The sequence below is a fragment of the Protopterus annectens genome, chromosome 1.part0 (assembly GCF_019279795.1).
Source record: "Protopterus annectens isolate FY-2018-M chromosome 1.part0, PAN1.0, whole genome shotgun sequence".
NCBI lineage: Eukaryota > Metazoa > Chordata > Ceratodontiformes > Protopteridae > Protopterus > Protopterus annectens.
The window spans coordinates 1,801,892,568-1,801,917,480 of NC_056725.1; the positions used below are offsets into that span (position 1 = coordinate 1,801,892,568).

The 24,913-nt window shown below is 43.2% G+C and overlaps 1 protein-coding gene across 3 annotated transcripts in view; it reads right to left on the bottom strand.

The window, feature by feature from the left end:
• Positions 1-24,913, bottom strand: part of UTRN (utrophin) — a 4,744,936-nt gene that overhangs the window by 3,152,842 nt on the left and 1,567,181 nt on the right. For all 3 annotated transcript variants that reach the window (XM_044069601.1, XM_044069592.1, XM_044069610.1), the window contains 2 exons: positions 3,101-3,342; positions 2,622-2,802 (listed from right to left, as the gene is read on the bottom strand). In XM_044069601.1, coding sequence (XP_043925536.1) covers positions 2,622-2,802; positions 3,101-3,342 — 423 coding nt within the window. The remainder of the gene's footprint in view (positions 1-2,621; positions 2,803-3,100; positions 3,343-24,913) is intronic.

Below are 24,913 nucleotides of genomic sequence, written 5' to 3' on the forward strand. Positions count from 1 at the left end.
TTGTCCTTTGTAATATTGTGCTAATTTTGTGAGAATAAAGACAATTTTCCACCCAAAGGTGCTTCTAATTGAGCCCTGGATGGCGGAGTCAAAGTCAAGTCATTGAGATTGTCCTTGCGGAGCAGTGGAAGGTCCTGCCCCACCTCTCTGGTTCGGAGGCTGCCATTGACGTCCTCTGTAGGAGCCTCGAGTTTGCCCTCTACCTCTGCCACGTCTGTTTTTGCCTCTTTGAAATTTGTCTGTGTCTGGAAAGGACCAATGCTTAGAGGGCCAATTCCTGCTGAATCTTGGAGGCTGTACCTGGAGGAAATCTTTGACTGTTTGCACTGATTTTGCCTTTTCCTCTATTTTCTTTAAAACCTCTTGTGCAGTAGCACCAAATAGCTTCTGTTTCTCTAGGGGTGCGTCCAAAAGCTTAATTTTTACATAGTCTGGCAATGTTTGTTCCTTTAACCAAGCATGTCTGCGTATGACCGCACCTGTCATTGCTGCTCTACATGAAGCTTCCAATGCATCTTATCCACACTGAAGGAAATGGTTGCTAACCTGCTGAGTATTATGAACCAATTCCTGTAACCCCTTTCTATCTAATGGTTCATGGAAAGCCAATTTCTTTTGCAAGTCATCCAACATGTATTCCTGATACTGAATCATATGAAATTGACAATTTAATGCTCGCATAGAAAGGGTGGAAGATGTATATACTTTCTTGCCCCACCTTTCTAAAGCCCTGGAATCTCTTTCCGAAGGAAGTGGATTCTTAGCAGTAGTGGAGGAAACCCCTTTAGGCCCCTGAGAAATAGTTTCAGGGTCAGCAGTATGGCCCTTGTACAGAAATTGATGCGTGTCTGGGACCCTGTAGTACCTGTCTGGCTTGACAGGAGCAGGGGGGAGGGAGTCAGGGCAAACACTAGATTCTAAGTACACATCATCTAAAACATTTAAAACTGGTGGGATAGCTAAGGGTCTATGTTGAGGTAGCTTCAAAAATTCCCTTAACCTTTTCCTAGAATCTGAGTATTCTTGGCCTTGCCATTTGAAGTGTTCCCTCATGGAATGAAGCGTTTCCCCAAAAGAAAACTCCTCAGGAGGAGAAGCAGAGGGAATGGATTCCTCCGCATCAGAATCCTCGTAGGCCGGGAAGGCCTCCTCCTGGTAGTCTGAATGTGCAGAATCACCTGAGGTCTCATCAGAGGACTGGGGATCTACCTGCTCAACCCTAGGCCTCTTGACAGAAGGCGGCTGAGAGCCTCCATCTGGATGTGGCTGAGAACCCCTAATTATAGAAATAAGGTCCTCAGCTAAACTTAAAATTTGAGAACCAGAAGTGGATCCCAGAGAAACAGATCTTGGAGGGAGAGACTTAGCCTGTTTGGCAGCCTTAGCACGTGTGTAGGCCTTAATGGACATAGACACTGGAGGCCTGGCAGCCCCACGTGCTGGAGTAGTCTTATCCACTGAAATGGTGTCAGAAATATCCTGGGCAACGGTCTCAGAGGGGAGAACAGAAACCGGCACCGAGCTGGCCTCCGGTACCGTAGTAACCGGTGGAGCGGTGTCGTCAGTCTGCAGCGGTTGTGAAACCGGCTCAGAAGAGACCGAGACACTCGCGGTAGGCCTAAGCGTGGTGTCGGCCGAGACCGCGAGTGTCGGTCCTTATCCTTCCGTTTTTTAGGTAAATGTGCTGTCGGAAGCTCTGATGGCATGATATAACAGAAATCCTCCCCAAAATAATCCTGTGCAAACTGACCGACGCCTAAGAGTGCATTTATTGAAAGAAGCACAAGCTGTACAGGCCGAGACGTTGTGTTCTGGGCCTAGGCAGGGTAAGCAGTAAGAGTGGAAATCCTTATGAGGTATTTGTTTCCCACAAGTTAAACAATTATTAACTTTTACAGTTTTATCTGACATCGGCTGAGGCAAGAAAAGGTCCCCAATGGGGTACTTAGCTTTTTTGAAGACTTCAGTAGCTGAAAACTCAGGAGCTGGTCGACCGGCACTTGCGAACTGCAGAAGCAGAAGCTTCAGGCGCCACGCGGCAAGAAAGACTGAAGAAGATGGCGTCGGCTGACGCTTTTATACCCCAGGTGCTCTGATGTCGGGGAAAGGGCGACATCAGCCGACGCCGGACCCAGACTTTGGAATCCGGCCGACTGAAGGGCTGCCTGAGGCAGGACAACCCATATGTCAGGACTGCAGTTGCATCCTTGAAGGACATCTGCAGAATTCTTTGCTTAACATCATATAGAATAAAAGACAACCTAACCAGGCATCCTAAAGTCAGAGACGGTCAAGAGCACTTATTTTTGTATCGCTGTGGCACATACAGGTGGTCTTTCAGTGTATCGCAATTATTACATGTAGGAAGAAGCCAGGAAATTAAGGCAACCAGTTCAAATACCTTATAAACGGTTTTACTAAATACAACTGACAGACACTAAAAAACTGCCCTGCACGTCATCACTCAAAAAATGCTGAAAGCACAGTACTACAGGTATAAAGCACAAGTACATACAGAACAGTTTTGACTCAAGTTAGCACTAACAAAACCAATGTGCAAAAACTGCACTTACGTTTTTCAAATTATTAGGTTTTTGAAAAGAAATATTCCCTCTATATACCTGTCTGCAACTGCTGCTGCTTCCTTTGTAGAGTCTGAAGGATGAGGCACCAGTAACTGCTGAGATTATCTAGAGCTTCCTGGAGAAAATGGGGGGCTGCGGCCTGATTACTTAGCAAAGCACATTCAGAAGTAAGTTTTTGTATCCGTGGGTTAAGATCCATCAAATGAGCCACCTCCTTCTGCAAAATAAAACGGAGATGAAAAACAAAGCACATTTTGTAAGTATGGTTAACAGCTGCTATGTGCAAAATACCAAGTATCAAAATCAGAACAAAGGCCTTCAATGTTCATCTATAACATACTACAGGGGTGGTAGGTCAAAAATGCATTTTGTCACTTATCTGGATTTCTATTTAAAAGGTACAATGAAAATCCTTTACAATCATATTTTTTATACTGAAGTACTGTGCAACCACTGTTTTAAGCACCATGTAGTATGTAACCAGCATTTGAGACCACTATAGGCATTTTACAGACCTGACAAGTGTCCATAGTAATTTGTAAGGTTTGAATGTCAGATACAGAAGATGGTAAAGATTTGATCCAGACTTCTTTCTCCTTCACAAGTCTTTTAAGTTCATCCAAATCTCTGAAGTAAGCATTGATCTTCTCTTGGTGTTGCTTCTTGCTCTCCATCTCCTCCAGCTGACGGCTGACATCTTTCCATTCGGCTATCACCTTTTCCAGCACAGTCTTCAGTTCTTCAGTAGGCAGCCCTTCTGTGAATAAAAATGGCTATATGTCATGGGTTTTAATGTTCTTCTTGTGTAGAATAGCTGTACAACAGCTAAAGTGGCACTTTTTCACAGCTTTCATCAATGGTGCACACAGCTTATCAAGTTAAAAAAAAATAAATAAATAAATAAATAAAAATAAAACAAGGAAAGCATAAACAAAGGAATCTGTTGGCCTTCAAGTGAAGTTGAGTGAAGTTGCTAATCATTGTTTTAAAGCAGAAAATACACTACACACAGACAATGACAGGTACTGGCAGTCCAGTTATTAGGATCCCTACCACTCTGAAAGCTGAACTACTATAACTGTGACCACAGAAACCTTCTCACTTTTATTTACTATGTACACTTAATTAAGCCATGCAACAATTTGCACTGCTACATCACAGAATAATGGTGAAAAATCAACTTTAGTGTTACTGCTACCTAAGTAAAACACATTTCCTGCGGTCATTTCTTTTCAAGGAGACATTAACAACTACATTGCATAATGAAACACTAGAAAGACAAATTATACCAGGCACCACGAAGCACCTACCGAAACTAAGAATGGATAATTACCACTTACTGAAACTAATAGAGTATTAGGTATGTTTAGCAAACACAGATGTAACCAAAAAAGCTCAGGTTTGTACCACAAGTTTCTATGCTGGTATAGGCTAATGTTTGGTCTGTGTTGTACAAGGGTAAAACCCAAACTACTTTCCAGAATACTCAGGTTCTGTGACTGGTTGAGATGGTGGAAGGATTCCTGTGTAGAGGGAAAGAAATGATGGAGCCTGATCACCTCACTTAGGGAGGCGAGGGTAACAAACAACAAACTGAAGAATACTACAAGCTAACTGCTGGAGGCTGTGGAACAGAAAACTGTCAATTGTCATGTTAGGCCATTGGGCAGGAGAAGGCGTGTAGGTTTCCTGACAAGGTCCCAGGGAAAGGCTCACTAGCCATGAATCATGGCAAACAGGAGCTTACAAAATATAGCAGTATGCCATGATGTAGTGACTTTACTCACATACACACACACACACACACACAACTTATTAAAAAGTATATTGACCTTGTCCTGTCTGCTTCACCACCGTGGCAGCCTCACTAGATGAGGGGAAACCAAGATGTGCTTCAAGATGCATTAGCCTGAAGATTAGATGGAACTATGAGGCAAGGAAAGAATGACTACAGGTTGACCACCTATGAAGTATAACACCTCAGCCAGCAGGATAATAGAAAGATTGTGTTTGAATACCTGCAGGGGTTGGGGGAGAGATTTACACTAAAATATACACGCAAGTAGATACATGCCTGATTTTACAGGTTCTCCAATAGATGAGACTGGACAACCAGCCAGTACATTTAGTGGGAGACTGAAGGAATCTATATGGGAATCAATCAAAAAAGGTCTCTTCACAACTCAACTTGTATGGTAAGAGCTTATTTTTCATGTTAAGCACTTGGCACCCTCCTTGCCAGTCAATGACAAAGCTGAATTCCAGGTAGTATAATACCTAGCTGGAAGAAATTTGATGGTATTCCAAGAACTAAAGTTAGTAAGGCTGAGGCATGAAGCAGACATGCAGCAAAGGAAGCCTTGACTCATGCAGTTGTGATAAAGGCAAAAATGTTTGGTGAACGTGATTATAAAAGACCAGATGGCAGAAAGCACAGACTGTTTCTCAGTGAAGACATTACTATCAAGGAAAGCAGCCACACCTCTAGAGAAGTGGCTCTTGAATTCAGTCCTCTTCAAAGGCTATTTAGCCACCTGGTAGCAAAAGATAATGGAGCTGGTAACCCACAAGGCACACAACTAAACAGCAATGCATGCTGATATTACTAGTATGGGTCTATATTAGAACACCAAACTTTCAAAATTTCGAGTGTTCTAATATCGACACGTTTTCAGCGAACGCTGAAAATATCTAAGAAACAGAAAACTGAATTTTTTCCTAGGGAAAGAATCCGATTGTCCGTTTCTGTTGCTTCGGTATTTTCAGCGCTGTGGTGGAAAGTTACGGGTTGGGTTCAGGTAAGTGTGCGATTGTGTTGAAGTGAGGGTTAGGCCCCGGGTCAGTTAAGTGCGCGATTGTGTGGATGTGAGGGTTAGGGCGGGGTAGGTGAGTTAGGGTTAGGGTGTGGGTGAGGTGAGTGTGCAATAGTGACGGATCTTAGGGTTAGGGTTTGGGTTAAGGTAAGTGGATAGTTAGTGGTGTATGTATATAGTTTAGTGTAGTGTAGTGTTAGGTGTAAGAGTTTAGGTGTATGTGTGTGGATTGCTGTTTGTTTGTGTGTGTGTTTTGGAACAGCAAATTTTTTCCCTAGGAAAAAAATTCGCTGTTCTGTATGTTCGCTGTTTTTAAATTTTTGATTAATAGGGTTCGATATTAGAACACTGGAAATTTTGAAAGTTCGGTGTTCTAATATAGACCCTACTAGTACAGATTACTTGCAGAAACAAAATACTGTGGACTGCAAAATAAAATTTTCCCTGCACTAGAATGAAACAAACAGCTCTTCAATCTTCCTAAATTCATGTAGTTGCTTCATATAAAGTCAGATTTGTCAGAGTACATCCAGTGTGTGAAACATTCCGTCCCCTATTACCTCTGTTTTGACAAAGAAAGCAGGGAAATGAACAAACTGGTTCATGGGCTTGGAAACGCCTTTCATGGATGAAATGTGATGCTGGTCATTAAGGGACACCTGATCCTTCTGGAAGACCAGTTGTTGTTCCCTTTAATATCTCCAACAAGGAGAGATGGCAAAAAAAGGTCAGGAACTGAATAATTTGTGTAGTGTTGCTTAGGTTATATGATGTATGGCAATGTATGTGAAAGTACAGTTTTGTACCTACCATAAATGTAGATGTTTGAGTGCTAATACAGCTGCAGTCATAACAGATGGGTTCTCCTGCAGTCAGGCGGGTCCTCGGTCAGCCGAATTCCAAAGTCTAGGTCCGGCGTCGGTTGTCGTCGCTTCTTCCCTGACGTCAGTGCGACAGGGGTATAAAAGAACCAGCAGACGCCATTTTCTTCTGTTTTTCTTGCCCCAGATGTCAGGTGCCCCCAGAAGGAAGGCAATACATAAATTTGTGTAATAAAGCAATGCCATATAATCAAAATACAGTAGTGCAATCAAATACACCATGAATGAATACCCCAATCCGGTTGTATGAGGAGGTGTTAGCCAATAGGCCTGTCCCAAGAGGGGAAGGAGGGAGGGAAACCTGGACTGCAGCTGTATTAGCACTCGAACATCTACATTTATGGTAGGTACAAAACTGTACTATGTTCATCGTGCATACAGCTGCAGTCATAACAGATGGGTAGAATCCCAAAGCTAAGAAAGGGGTGGTAGGCACTAGGTGGAACTAGGAGGAGCCAGAATGGCCTGCAAGACTGCAGTGGCAAAACCTGCTCTAGATCTGGAGTATAATGGAAGGTGGTAGTGCTTGGAGAAGGTATGCACAGAACTCCAAGTGGCTGCTTCCACAAATAACGCAGTTGTCTGTGGATGTCCAAGGAATGTAGTAATCTCTCCCCTTTGTTTTGAGGATTAGGATAAAAGGTAGCTAAGTGCATAGCCTGATTCAAAGCTACCCTGGATACCACTTTTGGCATAAAGGACGGGTTAGTTCGTAAGGAAACTCTGTCCTGATGGAAGATGATAAAAGGCTGCACAGCCATGAGAGCTTGTAGTTCTGATACCCTACGAGCTGAGGTAATAGCCAGAAAGAAAGCTGTTTTCCAGGACAAATATTGCAAATCTGTTGAGGCAGCTGGCTCAAAAGGAGGCAAGGTCAGCTTTTCTAGAATGAAATTGAGATCCCAAGCAGGTATTGGTTGTTTCCTTGGGGGGTTTAGATTCTTAGCCCCTCTGAGGAACTGTCTTAAGAGGAGGTGAGAGAATAAAGGTGGATCAGTGTTGTATTCTGCAGAAATGGCTGAGGCATGGATTTTGACGGAGGAGAATGAAAGTCCACTGCTTAGCAGCTCAGCTAGATACTGTAATATTTGAGGTAAATTCAGTTTTCCAGGATTCTGGCCCTTTTTCTCATTCCAGGCACAAAACAGTTTCCATTTTGCGGAGTAAGCTTTTCTAGTAGACTGCCTTCTGGCCTCCAAAAGGACATCCTGCACCTCCTTGGAGAGTAGGGTCTGTTGTGATGTTAAGGAATCTTCCATGCGGCTAGATTGAGTGTTTTCAGCTGACTGTGAAGAGTTTTGAAGCTGTGCTGAGTCAGAAGAGGAGGCATTAGAGGCAGGGTCCATGGCGGGGAATGCGTCAAGCTCCTCAGGAGTGGGTACCAGTGTTGTCTTGGCCAGTCTGGAGCAATGAGAATCATCTTTGGTCTGTCTGCTCTGGTTTTTAATAGAACTTTGGGCAGCAGAGGAAGAGGTGGGAAGGCATAAACTGTCATTGTTGTCCAACTGAAAGAGAGAGCGTCCACTCTCCAGGCCTTTGGATGAAAAATCCTTGAGCAGAATTTTGTCAATTGGTGATTTTTGTGGGAGGCAAAGAGATATGGCCTTCCCCATGCTTGAATTATCTCTGTAAAGACTTGAGGATGCAACTTCCATTCGTGTGGATCTGTCATATTTCTGCTTAGGTTGTCTGCCAGCGTGTTTTCCTTGCCTGGCAAGTACTGTGCTTGAAGTTCGATTTGTAAGTCCAGAGCCATGTTCCAAAGTGACATGGCCAGCCTGCATAGGGGGTATGAATGGGTTCCTCCCTGTTTGTTTATGTACCACATTACTGTGGTGTTGTCTGTCTTTATCAATAGTTGACCTGGATGCAGAAGGTCTTTGAAAGCTATAATAGCATTTATTACTGCTAGCATTTCCTTTTGATCGATGTGAAGGTGCTTTTCTTTTTGGGACCATTTGCCCTGAATGCACCGATCTGTCATGTGCACTCCCCAGGCGTAGTCCGAGGCGTCTGTTGTGATGACTTGATTTGCTTGAGGCTTGCTGAATGGGAGACCTGTGTTTGTTTGGCATGCTTGAGCCCACCACAGAAATTCCTTTTGAAGACATGGAATTAGTGGTATTATTGTTTCCAAACTGTGGCTGTGTTGAGACCATAGGTTTTTCAGGTACCATTGAAGTTGCCTCATATGAAGCTTTGCACATGGGATTAGTAAGATGCAAGATTCCATGAATCCCAGAGCCTGCAGGATTTTCCTTGCAGTCAGCCTGGTGAAATTTGCTAGTGTTCTGAAGTATTGAGTTAGTTGCCCCTGCTTCTCTGGCATGAGGTAGGCCATCTGGGTGTTTGTGTCCAAGTTGGCACCCAGGAAAATTATTTTCCGAGAGGGTATTAGCCTTGATTACTTTTTGTTGACTGTGTATCCCAGAGAATTCAGCAACATTATTACATAAGCCAGATGTTTCAGAAGTATGTGCTTGCTGTCCACTTGGATCAGGCAGTCGTCCAAATAGGGGTATATCTGTATCCCTTGAAGTCTGCAGTAGGCAATTACTGATGCCAGGCATTTCGTGAATACTCTGGGCGCAGTAGATAAGCCAAAGGGCAATGCAGAGAATTGATAATGGGTTGAAACTGCAAGAAATCTGAGGTATCTTCTGCAATTTTGCCTGATTGGGACATGCAGGTATGCCTACTTGAGGTCCAATGTTACCAGCCAAGACTCCTTGCCCAGCATGGGAAGAAGCTGCTGTAATGTGAGCATCTTGAATTTTGGTACGAGTAAAAATGTGTTTAGGATGGATAGGTCCCAAAATAGGTCTCCAATCTTTTCCCTTCCTTGGTACCAGGAATAGTTTGGAATAAAAACCTTGACCTTGTTCGTGAGTAGGTACCTCTTGAATAGCTTTCATGTCTATGAGATCTGAAATTTGTCTTTGTGCCTCTGCCCTTTGATTGTGGGGCAGGTTTGGCATGCCTCTCATTTTTGGAAGGGTGTGAAAATGGAATCTGTAGCCTCTGTTTATAATGTCTAGGATCCATTTGTCTTTTGTGACAATACGCCAATTTTTTGAAAATAATGCTAGTTTTCCACCTAAGGGTGCTGCCATTTGAGCCTTGCTTGGCATGCAAAGGGGAAAGTCATTGGGCTTGCTTTCTGAACGGCTGCGAACTATCCTCACCACCTCTGTGTAGGAGCTTGCCATTGTCTGCCTCTAAACGATCCTTGGGATTGCCCTCTGCCCCTCGGGCGCCTGTATCTACCTCTTTGGGGTCTGTCCGTGGCTGGAAAGGACCAATTTTTGGAAGGCCAATTTCTACTGAAACGTGGGGGTTGTACCTGTAGAAAATCTTTCACTGTTTGCATTGATTTAGCCTTTTCCTCCATTTTTTTTTAATACCTCCTCAGCATTAGCACCAAATAATACACCCTTTTGTAGAGGGGCATCTAGTAATTTAGCTTTGACATGATCTGGTAAGGTTTGTTCCTTGAGCCAGGCATGTCTAAGTATGACTGATCCTGTAACAGCAGCTCTACATGAGGCCTCTAGAGCATCAAAACCACATTGCAAGGTATGTTTACCCACTTGTTCTGCACTATGCATCAAATCCTGCAACTCCTTCAAGTCTGGTTGTTCAGGTTGTGACATTTTACTTCTCAATTGTGATAACAGAAACTGTTGGTACTTTAGCACATGGAACTGGCAGTTTAATGTCCTCATGGTTAAGGTGGCCAAGGTATATACCTTTTTTCCCCACCTTTCTAATGATCTGAAATCTCTCTCGGAAGGTAATGGATTTTTAGCAGTGGAGGCCTTAATTCCCTTGGGGCCCTGTGAGATAGTTTCTGGGTCAGCAGTATGGCTTTTGTATAGAAATTGGTGTGAGTCAGGAACCCGGTAGCACCTGTCAGGCTTGACTGGGGCTGAAGGTAAAGAATCCGGGTTAAGGCAGGCCTCCGAGTACACAGTATGTCCAAGACAGGAGGTATAGCCAGAGGCCTGTGCTGAGGTAGCAAGAGAAATTCCCTAAGCCTTTTCTTGGAATCTGAGTACTCTTGGCCTTCCCAGTGGAAGTGTTCCCTTAAGGTATGCAAGGTTTCCCCAAATGAGAAATCCTCTGGGGGGGATACAGAGGGAATGGACTCCTCTGCAACAGAATCTTCAAAAGGGGAGTAAGAATGTTCCTGTTCATCAGAGTGCTCTGATATAATGGAGGCCTGATCAGAGGAGGGGGATTCTTCCTCCACTCTGGGCCTTTTGTCCGGGGGGGGGGGTTGAGAACCCCTGATAAGAGTAATTAAATCCTCAGCCATTTTAAGCATCTGTTTTTTAGGCATGGGGCCTGGAGATGGGCCCTGTGTAGCTTGTCTCTTAGAATGCATGGCTGCTTTAGACTTAGTGAATGCCTTGATGGAAAAAGAAGAGGAAGGTCTGAAGACACCTTGAGAGGAGGTAGACCTGTCTACATTTTGAGATTCACCACCAAAAGTGGCTTCGGTATCTGTAGTCGGGGTGTGGGCAGAGGAGCCTTCGACCTCCGGCACAGAAGACACCACCAATGAAGTGCCGTCGGTAGTCAGGGGCTGCGTAGGCACCTCGCTGAGAACCGGGCCACCTGTAGTCGGCTTTGGCGTGGTGTCGGTAGAGGCCGCGGACCTCGTGTGTCGGTCCTTAACTTTGCGCTTTTTAGACAAAACTGGAGTCGGAGTATCCGACGACATAATATAGTTAATTTTTTTGCCAAAATAATGCTGGGCGAATGCCCCCCGATGCTTAATGGTGCGTTTGTTGAATGTAGCACAAAAACGACAGACCGAGACGTCGTGGTCTGGGCCTAAACAAGGAATACAGAGGGAATGGAAATCCTTATGTGGTATTTGCTTCCCACATGAAATACAATTATTAACTTTGTCTGACATCGGTCTGAGGCAAGAAAAGTTTCCCCAATGGGGTACTTCGCTTTCAAGAAGACTTCGGTTGCAAAATTTTCGTAATTTCAGGAGCTGGCCGACCGGCACTTGCGAACTGCTTCTGCTTTGGGCACCACGCGGCAAGAAAGACTGAAGAAAATGGCGTCGGCTGGTTCTTTTATACCCCTGTCGCACTGACGTCAGGGAAGAAGCGACGACAACTGACGCCGGACCTAGACTTTGGAATTCGGCCGACCGAGGACCCGCCTGACGGCAGGAGAACCCATCTGTTATGACTGCAGCACAAGGGCGGGGGGGGTATACAAAATTGAGTAGAGATGTAAAATCCCTTTACAGAAATGCAAGACTAGGCAAAGTTGGGCTACAACCCTTCCTTACACAAGGTCATGACAGCACTGCGGGACATGCACACCTTGATTATCAAATAATTAAAGCTCAAATCATACAGATGCTTCAGATATGTCATGATGATCTATAGACAGAGTGACATGACTAGGAGTACTGCTCTGCCTCTTCCACTTGACAGACTGTCTGCCAAACAAAAGGCTTCCTAACAGTGGCAGTCATTTCTAAACTTCAGTCAGGAGATCCTGCAGAATCAGATGATCAACAGCGCTAGCTAAGCAATTATGGGGGACACTCTTGGCTGGCACTGCAGTGTTTACTATACTGCCACAAACTCATGTCCGAAACCACATCCATTTCAGCTACTTAAACTTTGTTCTTCTAGAACTTTCTGGTGAGGTGTGGAATCAATAGGAATGGAAAGTTCTACCGGGTGGTGCAAGTGTCCACCACAAACTTACCTTTATTCTTCTGCACTAAGCAAAAGATGCTAAAAAAACAAATACTCAAATGACAAATATAGTGATAACTTGTATGCCACACTTCTGGAAACTGATCCACATATGGTTTCTAAATTGTAAAACATAACTCCTAAAAACAAGTAAGGAAGTAGCCAAAGAACCTGTGAGAGCATGTTCACCCCTCCTCGGGTCTTCCTCAAAATTGCTAGGATGAGAACCTCTGCCTACTTACGATTTTGAAAAGTGACAGTTTTCAATTGCATTTTTCTTTTTTATTCTGAGGTGCAAAGATCATGCAGCTTGTGCAGATGGAGGCAAGGGGTTCACGGGCAAAGCTCCCACATGGTCAAACAACCCTTGCACAAAAAAAAAAAAAAAAAAAAAAAAAGAAATCTGAAATTGTAAAGACTAAATGTTCTCGTACCCTTGACTTCTACAGGCTGCAGTTCATTTAATCTGGCAACTGAGCTGCTATAAACTGCTAAAAATGTGATGCAAATTTGTTAGGGCTCACTGCCAGATATGCATAACCTCTCTATAAAGAAGTATGACTGTGTGCCCACTTGCTTTTTTAGGTATCCCTCAATAGACTGGGCATCAGATCAAAACAAGACAGCCTCTAGATGCAACTCTCAGACAAAGGTCTTGATGGCTTGGGGACTGACAGGAGCCCACTTGGATGATGCACAGCACCCTTTTCAGATAAAACCATGTCCAAGACGAACTCTCACCAGTAATGCATGGGTCATCAAGGTCAAAGAATGGTCAGGCTGCAGAACCAAGAGGCTCACAGGTTACTCTAACACTCGCATTTACAAGAACATAAACAGCACCATGATGACTGCAGCAGCCACCACAGCCAGAAGTCACAGTACGATCTGGAGTTTTGACCCTGCCCTGCCACTTCTAATTTGCGTGTTAACAGGGTAAGCAAACCATGATGTTTAATTATGTTGTTCACATTACAATAGTCATATCAAACTGCACATACTGTATACTTATTTCTTCATACCACTGTTATACTTGCTTTACTATAGACAGTGTTATCCTAGTATTTTCATTTCATTTTTGTTGTCATTCATTTGTTGTACTTGCAGTTATATGTACTGCACTTTTCTCTCTAGGTTTCTGCTGGAAAGGTGCTTTGGCTTAGACTACCCAATAAACAGATGGGATATTAAGTACATACCAGATGATGCTTCATGACCTTCCTCTACAAGGAAGCTTCTTCCTCTTTTGAGATGGAAAGGGCCTGAAAGAGGAAATAAGGGTCACAGAAGTCCTCTAAAGTTATGAGTACCTGCTTCTGCCTCAAGTCCACAAAACAAAATGATGCTCTTGAGATCATCATTCAAGATCTTGTTTCTCAGCTCCTTCTTGAAGGAAAAAAAAGCCTCGGCCATGTCATCTCGCAAGAGCACAGGTGATCCCATGCACGTAACCAAAGGATCAAATGCAATAAAAACTGGAGTAGACCACAAGGAAACCCATTTGGGAAACTATGGAGATGAGCATTTTAACCATTTTTTCCTTCAGCCCAGACTCAGGGAGAGAGGAGGTGGTTTTCCAGTATCTGACCCACTGAGGAGGACTGAAACTGGAAAACAGAGACAGTTTACAACTGTGATTCCTATCATGATTTTGAAATCATACATACGTGGAGATTTCAGAAAATTTGAGGATGGAAAAGTGGTAAAGGTAACAGACTACTATTTAGCCCAGTGATGTTTAGTCCAAAACATTAAGTAGCTAAACAAGGGCCCAGAATGATTACAATGACAATAAAAAAATAAAAAATTAGGATTAAACTGTAGGCTTGTGTTACTACGCAGTACATAAATCAAATGAATCACTCCACTTTGAGATTTTAGGAGAAAAGAATGTCTGTCACATTTTGGAAAATTCACAGATGCCCAAACTTCACTGAAGAGAGGTTTGGAAACAGACTGCAAAGTTGCCTTCTTCCACACTTTAAATAGGTTTTCTTTAAACTTAGTTTTACACTCAAAAACTTGAAATCGTCTAAACTACTTTAGTTTGTTTCAATAAAAAAGGGAACAAGAAGTTAGGTACTCACCATAACGTTCGATGTATGTAGTCCATCTCGCCTTACATTCTTACCCGTGGGTTCAGAGCCGAACCTCGGCTCCGACTCAGCCATACTCTTGCTTGAAGTCTTCAATTGGCTTGTGGCTAAGAGGTATCCCATCATGCAACATGTCTATTCCCCAGATCTTGTTTGCTGCAAGCTCACACACATACACACTGAGAAGAACAACCACCCCAACAGAAAGGACTACTGACACTTAGAGACTATACCTCCAGGTCCTCCAGGAGGGGGAAGGAGGGAGGGTTAGTAAGAATGTAAGGCGAGATGGACTAAATACATCAAATGTTATGGTGAGTGCATAATTTCTTGATGTTATGTATCCAGATATACAAACCCAGAGCTGTTGGACATGCTATACTTAAAGAAATCCCAATCCCTCAGAGCCACACGCTCCAGGGATCTAAATCTTGTCATCTCAATAAACAAAACATGCTGGAGGGATAGGTTCCTGACCCAGAGACTCCCCAGACTCTGGAATAGACTGCCCATACATGTCAAGCAGAGTGCCTCTTTGGCCTTCTTCAAAAGGAACCTTGATGATTGGATGGGAGAAAGGAAATTCACCTCGGGGATCACGTCAGTTGTCCTGCTAGACAGGGGTCCAGGGAAGTAAATAGTGTGGGAAGAAACAGCCAGGGAATTGTTATGGCTAGGCTTGTATAGGCCCTAGGGCCGATAGCCTAGTACCAACCTATGAACCTAGTCCAATCTCGCCTTCATTCTTACTCGTGGGACAGCATCCCTAGCACCTTGATCTTGGGTGGCTCAGTGAAAAATACTCGAGCACTGTGGAACCAGATCTAATTTGAAGTGACTAATAAAGGTGCGAGGCAAAGCCCATGTTGCTGCAGTACAAATATCATCCATAGACATCCTAGCCTGAAACGCAGTTGAGGTAGCCACAGAGCGTGTAGAATAAGCCCTCACTTTAAAGGGTAATTCTTTGCCATTGGAAGCATAAATAAATGAGATGCAATCGGAGATCCAGTGAAACAAGGTTACCTTAGAAACAGGAACCCCAAGTCTAGTGTCTGAAAATGAGACAAACATTTGATCTGATTTCCTGAAATCTTTTGTCCTATGTAAATAGAAACGCAATTGTCTACGAACATCTACCTGATAAAACTTAAATTCTGCCTTGTTGGACAATTCAGGAAAAAACACAGGCAACTCAATGGATTGGTTGATATTGACAACAGAGGCAACCTTTGGAACAAAAGAAGGGTTGGTTCTTAAGAAGACCCTATATTTGGAACACCAAATAAGGTGGCCTAATCGATGATGCTTGGAGTTCAGAGACCCGCCTAGCTGAAGTTATGGCTACCAAGAATACGGTCTTCCATGACAAGAATGTAATGTTACATGCAGCTGCGGGCTCAAAGGGAGTTGAGGTGAGCTTCTGTAGTACAAAATTGAGGTCCCATGGCATCACTGGATCAAAGACTGGAGGTCGGAGTAACAATGTCCCTTTCAGAAAAGCCCTACAAAGCCTATGAGCCCATAAGGTTGGGCTCATTAGCAAATGTGAAAGGTAGAAATCGCTGCCAGTTGCACTTTAATGGTTGCTGCAGCTGACCCTGACTGAACAGTTGAGAAAGAAATTCCAATACTGCCGAAACAGCCGCTGTATAAGGATCAATCTCTCTCTCACGGGCTCAAACAGAAAATCTCTTCCACTTACTGGAATAAATCTTCCTGGTAGAAGGCTTGTGGGAAGATGATAGAATATGGACCACTTCTGGGGAAAAATCATGAAGCCTGACTAAGGACGAATCGGAGCAGCCAAGCTGTCAACTTGAGGGTCTGGATGGAGGGATGGAACTGTCCTGACATATGAGTCAGCAGATCTGGAGCTGGGTCCAGAATCCAGGGCTTGTCCATTAGAGTTGAAGAAAGGGAAACCCATCTGAGGAGGCCAGTGTGGGGCAATAAGGATAATTTTGCTTCCCAAAGACTGTGCTTTCTGAATGACCTTTGATATCCGAGGCAACAGTGGAAAGGTGTAGAGAAGACCAGAGGGCCAATCGTGAACCAGAGCATTCCTGGGTGTCTCCCCCTCCAGGGGGACAAGGGTGAAGCAGCTGCTGTATTTGGCATTGAGGGGGCTGGCAAATAGATCGCAGCAAGGCTGACCTCATCTGTGGAATTTCTCCGCAACATAATTGTCCAGGGACCACTCGTGAGGCATTAAGATAGCTCTGCTCAGCCTGTTGGCAATCACGTTGGACTTCCTCGGTATATGCGTTGCAACTAGAAAGCGTTGGGAAGACACCGCTCACTGCCAAACTCGAAATGCCTCTCTGCAAAGGTGGTATGATTTGGTTCTTCCCTGTTTGTTCAGATACCATACCACTGACATGTTGTCTGAGTGGATTGCAATTATTCCTGGAGGGAGAAAGCTCTGAAGTGCTTGCAATGCTAACAGCACTGCTCTCATCTCCAAGACATTGATATGCAAATGGGTCTCGTGATCCTGCCACGTGGTTTGGACAGCCCTGCCGAGATAATGCCCCCCTACCTGATCTGGGAGGCATCCGTGGTCACCGTGGCAACTGGAGAAGATGGGACAAAAGGCTTGCCCACATTGAGATTGCTGGCCTGAAGCCACCAGCGTAAATCCTGCTTGCACGTGTCAGTAATCAGAATAGAATGGAAGAGTGGAAGATGCTACAGTGACCACTGGGTGAAAAGCAGCCACTGAAGAACCCTCATGTGTAGTCTGGCAAGGGGAACTAGCATGATCGTGGCAGCCATGGTCCCTAATAACCTGAAAACCACTTTTGCCTTGACCTTCCTCAATGGTAGTTCGGCGTAGACCTGCTGTTGTAGAGCCTGAATTTTCTCTTCTGGTAAGAAGGCCTTCATGAGCACCATATCTAGTTAAGCGCCGATAAAAGTGACATGCTGCGAGGGCAACAAGGCAGATTTTTTCCAATTTAGAGTAATTCCCAATCTTTGGCACAGTGTAAAGGTGGCATCTCTGGTCTGCAACAGTAGATGCCTGATGGTGGCAGAAAGGAGCCAGTCATCCAGGTACGGAAACACTTGGAATCCCTGACATCTCACGTGAGCAGTTACCACTACCATGCATTTGAACACCCTGGGGGCTGTGGTGAGACCAAAGGGCAGAGCGCAAAACAGAAAATGACTGGCTCCCAGCCGGAAGAGTAGATTACTTCTCGATGCCCTGTCCATCTTGATAGGGTAGTAAGCATCTTTGAGGTCGATGGAGCACATCCACACATCCTTCCCTAACAGAGGGAGTATTGCCAGTAAGGTGACCGTGCAGAACTTGGACTTTTGTACATGAAGTTTCAATCAGCTGAGATCCAAGATGGGTATCAGGTTCCCTGTTCTTTTCGGCACCAAAAAGAATCTGGAGCAAGTCCCTAATCCTACTTGGTCTGCAGGGACAGGCTGGATGGCTCCCTTTAAATGCAACTTTTTTATTTCTAAAGTTGCGGAATCCCTGTGACTGGGTGGAACATCTGGGATTTTCTTGGTTGGAGGGGGAGGAGAAGAGAAGGGAATATGATAACCTCTGGAAATCATCTTTAATACCCACTTGTCTTGGGTGATGTCTTGCCAGGCTTCTGGGTATAAAGAAATGTGACCCCCGACCAGCTCCAGAGACGCACAGTTGGGCCTCCTGTCAGGAGCGCTGGTAGGGAGAACCAATAAAGGAATCACAGTCCCCCTGGTTACGCGGGCCTCCTCTGCTTCTAGGGTGGCGACTACCTAAATTTCTACCCCCTCCCCTGCCTCCAGAGGGGGAATCCCTGTGCGCGCCCTGAAAAAACCTCTGCAATTTCCTGAACCACATTTTCCCACCCTTCTGGCCCTTGGGGTAAGGTCTAGAAGGCATGGAAAAAACGGACTCCCACGGCAGACAGGATTTTTCCTTCCTGTTCGCACCTAGTGGGAGTGTCCTTCACCATGGTTCCTAACGATGATGAACCATCAAAGGGGGCACTGGTGAATGTAGACTTGAAGGCCTCCACGAAATTGCACAGGTGCATCCAGGAGCGTCTCCTAAGAGAGACTCCGGAACCCGCTGCCCTACTCACTCCATTGGCTGCATATGAGATCAGCCTCATGGAGGTGTTGGTAAGGGAATTTAGGGTAGACATCTGTGCACTGACCTTCTGTGCCACGGCATCAGAAATGTTACCCTGTAGAGAATTTCCTAGCTCTTTTAGGAGATCTCTCTGGAGCCTTGTAAAATGCATCAAGTAGTTCAGCGACTGCAGTGTAAAGGCCGCTGAGGTAAACACACGCTTCCCATACCTGTCCATAGCCCAAGACTCCTTGTTAGGTGGATGGACGATAGATGAAGTTTCAGCAAGTTCCTTCTTGGTGGCTACTAGAACGCCTTTAGTTAGATATTCCTTGTCAGTGGGGGTGGACAAAAACTTATTGGGTCTCCTAGGGACCGGTTCCACAGTGTCAGGAGTTTCCCCACACCTTTCGACAGACAAGATCTAGTAGCTCATCAAAAGGCGGAGAAACACAAGAGGCGGAGGGTTGAGACCCGAAAGCCTTCAGGCACACCGACTCCTCATCAGAAGAGGATTTGGAGGGCCAGCCGCCTCTCTGCTTCAAGATCTCCAGGATATCTGAAAAAGAGATCTTCAGAAGACAACTTGGGGGACCGCTCTGACTCCTCGAGGTCGGTGTAGCTCATCCGGGGAGTTGAGGTGTTTCCTCAATCTCTTTCTGGCGGGCTCCTCGGACAAAAACTCTGGGGAGACATCAGAAAGTTGGGGACCACTCATGGAGGTATCTTGAGGCTTAGGGTCTCCGCTGCCCATGGATATAGGGTGATCCAAATCTGATACCGGCGCTGGGGGGGCAGAGTATCGGTGCCATAGGATGCAGCTGACGACCTGGCCAGCATGCTCCTCATAACCTCGAAGGCTGATCCCCCCCGGCTCCTAAGGCCGACTAACTGTAGAGGAAACAGTAGTAGCCTTCGGCGCCAAGGAGATGAGGTCTGAAGCAGATGTTTGGTCCACGCTCACTCGAACCGAAGTACCGAGAGGAAGGCTCGGAACCGATGAAGCTCGATCCGAGCCCTTCCCCTCAGGTCCGACCGGAGAACCGTGGACCCTTAATCCCGTGGATGGAGTTGACTGGGGTCAGAGCAGAAATTGGAACAGAGAGGCCAGGCGAAGCTACTGGAACCGACCTAACGGCACCCAATGGAACCAACAACTCTGGCTCTGAAGGCCGAGAAAGGCTCGGAGGAGAAACAACAAAGGATGAAGAGTCCGGAGCTGACTGGGTCAGAGCCGAAATCAATTTGGCCAACACCAATGACTGAAGCAGTTTCTTCACCACCCTATCAACGTCCTCATCGGAAAGGGTCCTGGAGGACCTGGGGGATATTTTTGGAGATCTGGATCTCCCTACAGAAGGGGACTTGCATGAAGGAGAAATCAGTCGAATAACTGGAGACTGGCTCCGAACCAAAATATCTGCGACCAGCTTCAAAAGGCTGGGAGCCAATATGGACTTAGTCAAGACACTACCTTCTGCCGGCACCGAGGGCAATGGAACCGAAGAAGGAGAAGCTGTTCTAGCAACTTTCTCTGGCTGCTACGAAGAAACAGACGGAGCCAGGGAGCGCTTCTTAGAAATCTTTTTGTCCTTTTTAGCTGGAGAGGATATTGCACTGGAAGGCTTAGCCAAGTCTTCCTCGGAGTGTTTAAGCAGTCCTTTCAAAATGAGCTTGTTCTTCCTCTCCTGTAGTACATGGGGACTGAAGGAATGACAAAACAAGCAGGACCCCTGAAGTTGAAAAGCCCCTAGGCAGTACACACACAGAGTGCCCATCAGTCAAAGACATTTTATTGTTGCATTCAACACACATTTTAAAGCCCGAAGACCTGTGTTCCTTAGAATCATTGGACATGCTGAAAAGGAGAACACACACAGGTAGAAAGCAATACGTACACACACTACACCCAACTAAACCCCACACGAGAAACAGAGCCTCTAACTAAAACTGCCTAGTAACTGGTGGGAAAAGACTACAGGGAGGACTAGGTCCTCTAACTTAAATGGGCCTAGCCCAGGGGAACAAAGGCAGGATAGCACCACTAGCCAGACAACACTAAACGCTAACAGAATGGAGCACCAAACCAAAGACCACACAGAAACAAGGGGGAGGACTAGGTCCTGTAACTGAAACGGGCCTAGCCCGTGGGGAGAAAGGAAATGAACGAGATACCAAAACGGCCAGGACAAGGCCACAAAAACAGCAAGAGAAACAAAACAAAGGCAGTAAAACACCACTACCACACACACACAGAGCTATGAAAATAGCTTTGTTGAACAAGTCAAAAGTTTATAAACAGTACACAGCCATGGCCAAAAGCGAGACCACATCTGAGCTTAATGAGCGGCAAATGAGATCTGGGGAATAAACCTGTTGCTTGAAGGGCCACCTCAGCCACGAGTCAACTGAAGACTTCGAGCTAGAGTATGGCTGAGTCAGAGCCAAGGTTTGGCTCCGAACCCATGGGTAAGAATGAAAGCAAGATTGGACTACATAACATTCTTTGTTAACAAAAGTATTTGTAATATGCATGCCATCCATCAGGAAAAACAAAAGGAAAGCAGCAAAAGAACAGCAGCAAATACAATGAAAAACAAAAACCAGGAACCCAATGAATAAAATGTATTCCTCTGACATCTCGGCATACACTGCCTTCTTGGAGTACACAATTACTTCACATCACACTCTTGCTTTATATACACTACTAAATAGGCAATTAAACAATAAAGTCATCAAGTGATACCATAAAACACTTAAAAAGCATTTAAAGTAACACATGCCAATTCAAATCAACATTCATACCCTTTGGAAACAAAGTATCAAACTTTAATATAGACACTGCTTCTGTATAAAGTTGTTTATTCTTGCGGACACTCCCCCGAAAAAAAACACACAGTACTTTTTCTAAAATTGCAGCTTGTAAACCATGAACAGAACTACCATGTGCTTCCAAAAAAATGTTGTGCCACTGAACTCTGTTTCTTTTTATTTAATATATCACGAACATGTTCTAATAGCCTTCTTTTAAAAGTTCTTTTGGACTCGCCCACATGAAACTTATTGCAAGGACATCTGTGGGCATAAATAATGTCCTCAGTGTCACACCTATAAATCTCACAAACTACAAATCTTCAACCATTTAAGAGTCCAAAATAAGGCACAATAAATTTGCATGCCTTGCATTTACCACATCCTACTGTCCCTTTTACTCAATGACTCATATAAAGACCTCCTTGGGTCTGCAAAACCTAGATTTCACCAAAAAGCTCTTAATATTCCTACCCATTCTATATGAAGCAACAAGTTTACTGGGCATCCATGAACTTCCAACCTTTAAATTTGATAACAGTTGCCCCTGTGTTTGTACTATCTCATAAAGCCTTTTGCTAAATCCACTATATGTGGCTACAAAATACATTTCACAACCAGATTCAATATTATTTAATTTGGAAACTCCCTTCCATTTTCTATTGTTGTTTCCTATATATTCTTTATTGAATCTAGAAGACCATGCCTTAGCAATTATATCTTCACCATACCCACGCTTTTTAAACATTTCGAAAGTATAACCTATCTCCATTAAAAAATCTTGTTCATCACGGCATAATCTATAAAGACATATGCATTCACCACAAAGTAAGGCATCAATCATATGCCGAGGATGACAACTTGTTGCTTTCAAATAATATATGTCCCCCTGAAATTTCCTATGTACTTTTGTGGCTAGTATACCATCTTCCTTAAGTAACAAATTTGCATCCAAAAAGGGCACCTTCTTCCCTATTTGGATACCATCACATGTAAAATTAAATCTGTTTACTTTAATTCATCCAAACAATTCTGCACTTCCTGTTCCTCTCCTTCACATAAAAAATTAAATCAATAAATCTAAAGTAACATTTAACATATCAAAAACAATGAAAAACAAACTTAAAAAAAAGCAACAAAATGCCCACAAATGAAAACGAGCCACGTCCTTCTAAAGTTGTGAAAGTTTAATGTTGTAAAGCAACACAGTATAAACTGCTTTTCGTCTCATGAAATTATGAAACTTCCTCAGATAAGTTACCTTAACAATGGAAACACATTTAAATAATACACGTAATTAAAATGTAAACCTTGGATTGGTCAATTTTTCTCTATCACCTCCTTCAGCTAATGTCACTGAATAATTACAAGTTGGATACAATTTATACCATGTTAAAAAATTAATCAGTTTAATCCCTTCTATATAAAAACTAATAAGAACTAATGAAGAACCTAGATAAAAACATTTGTTAAAACAAATAGATAGGAAGCATCAGCAATGTGAACAGCATCAATTTCTTTGCTTATAAGTATATGAAGAACTAAAATTAAAATATTTCTTATGTAAATTTTAGTAGTAGGTCATTATGTTTATAACACTAAATCACATTTAAAATATCATAAAAAGTATAAACATATGTATTCATTGTTACTAGAAATATTAGAATAAATTTGGCAGCTCCGTTTGGATGCTTGCCATTATCCTGGCTTAAATGACTTTATATCTATTTTATGTATTTTAAAATTAAAAAGCTTGGCTAGGTAACCCCTTACATGCTTCCCTTATTATATTACACATATACTTACATTTACTTTTACACATACTTATATTTATCCATATTTATACGTGTGTGTGTGTGTGTGTGTATATATATATATATATATATATATATATATATATATATATATATATATATATATATATATACATAGATATATATATATATATATATATACACACATATATATATATATATATATATATATATACAGACATCATTTTATACATATACTTTTTATAATATTTTAAATGCGATTTAGTGTTATTATTATAGACATAATTGACCTACTACTATTTACATAAGAAATACTTTAATTTTAGTTCTTCATATACTTATAAGCAAATAAATTGATGCTGTTGACATTGCTGATGCTTCCTATCTTTTTTACAAATGTTTTTATCTAGGCTCTTCATTAGTTCTTATTAGTTTTTATATAGAAGGAATTAAACGGATTAATTTTTAACATGGTATAAATTGTATCCAACTTGTAACTACTCAGTGACATTAGCTGAAGGAGGCGATAGAGAGAAAAATTGACCAATCCAAGGTTTACATTTTAATTACGTGCATTATTTAAATACGTTTCCATTGTTAAGGTAACTTGTCTGAGGAAGTTTCGTAATTTCATGAGACGAAAAGCAGTTTATACAGTGTGTTGCTTTACAACATTAAACTTTCACAACTTTAGAAGGAAGTGGCTAGTTTTCGTTTGTGGGCGTTTTGTTGCTGTTTCTAACATTTAACATATTGACAAAAAAATATTTTCCTATAAACATATTCAACTTCAAATAAGCCCATGGTTAAATTAGCATATGAGGGGGCAAAAGCCACCCTCATAGCTGTTCCACATTTCTGATGATAAACCTGGCCATCAAACTCAAAATAATTATTTGTCAAACAAAAATGTACTAAATCTACAATATATTCTGTAGTGGGCAACTCTCCCATGAAGAATGTAATTGCCTCAATGCCATGGCAGTGTTTAATGTTAGTATATAAACTTTTCACATCTAGAGTCACCCAATACATCTTATTAGTCCATTGTACTGTCCTTAACTTGCTTAAAAAATCAAAAATATCTTTAACATAAGCAGGTAATAAAACTACCTTGGGTATTAACAGTAAATGCAGCAATTGCCCCAAATTTTAAGTGAAATAATTTCTACCTGAAACAATAGGGCGCCCCGGAGGGGCCTGTATATTTTTGTGAATTTTAGGTAAACAGTAGAATGTGGCAACACTATGACTGTTCATAGTTAGCTTCTTCTGAACATCGTCAGCAGTAAAATAACCTAACCTGACACATTTGTAACTAAAGATTTAAATTAACTAAGGCTCCTAAATAATGACTTGTGTCTACCTTTGAATAAGTTGAATTGTCATCCAAATGTTCATGGCACACCTTCAAATACCGAGATATATGCATCACAACTAGTTTGTTTCCCTTGTCAGCAGGTTTGAAAAAGTACAGTTTTGTACCTACCATAAATGTAGATGTCCGATAGGAATGCATCTGCAGTCCTTACAAATGGGTTGTCCTGTCGTCAGGCAGCCCTTCGGTCGGCCGGATTCCAAAGTCTGGGTCTGGCCTCGGCTGGTGTCGCACTTCACCCGACGTCATAGCTGCAGTTATTCGGGTATAAAGGCATCAGCCGACGCCATTTTCCTCAGTGTTTCTTGCCCCAGATGCCAGGTGCCCTCTTGGAAGGCTAAATTTGGATAAATGCCAATGATTCCAAATAGTAGAGAGCAAACAAAAAATAATCATGTATGTACATATATACAAACAAATACACCATAATAGATCCCCCCCAAGCTAGCTGAAGGCTGGCAAATACCCTAGGAGTACCTCAGAGGGAAGGTGGGTGGGTAATCCTGACTGCAGATGCATTCCTATCGGACATCTACATTTATGGTAGGTACAAAACTGTACTATGTCCTTCAAGGATGCATCTGCAGTCCTTACAAATGGGTAGAATACCATAGCTAAACAAGGGGAGGAGGAAAGAGTAGTGATTATGGTGTAGCTAGGATCCCTTGCAAAACAGCAGTGGCAAAACCTGCTCGGGATCTAGAGTATAAAGGCAAATTGTAATGCTTGGCAAATGTATGCACGGAGGTCCAAGTAGCAGC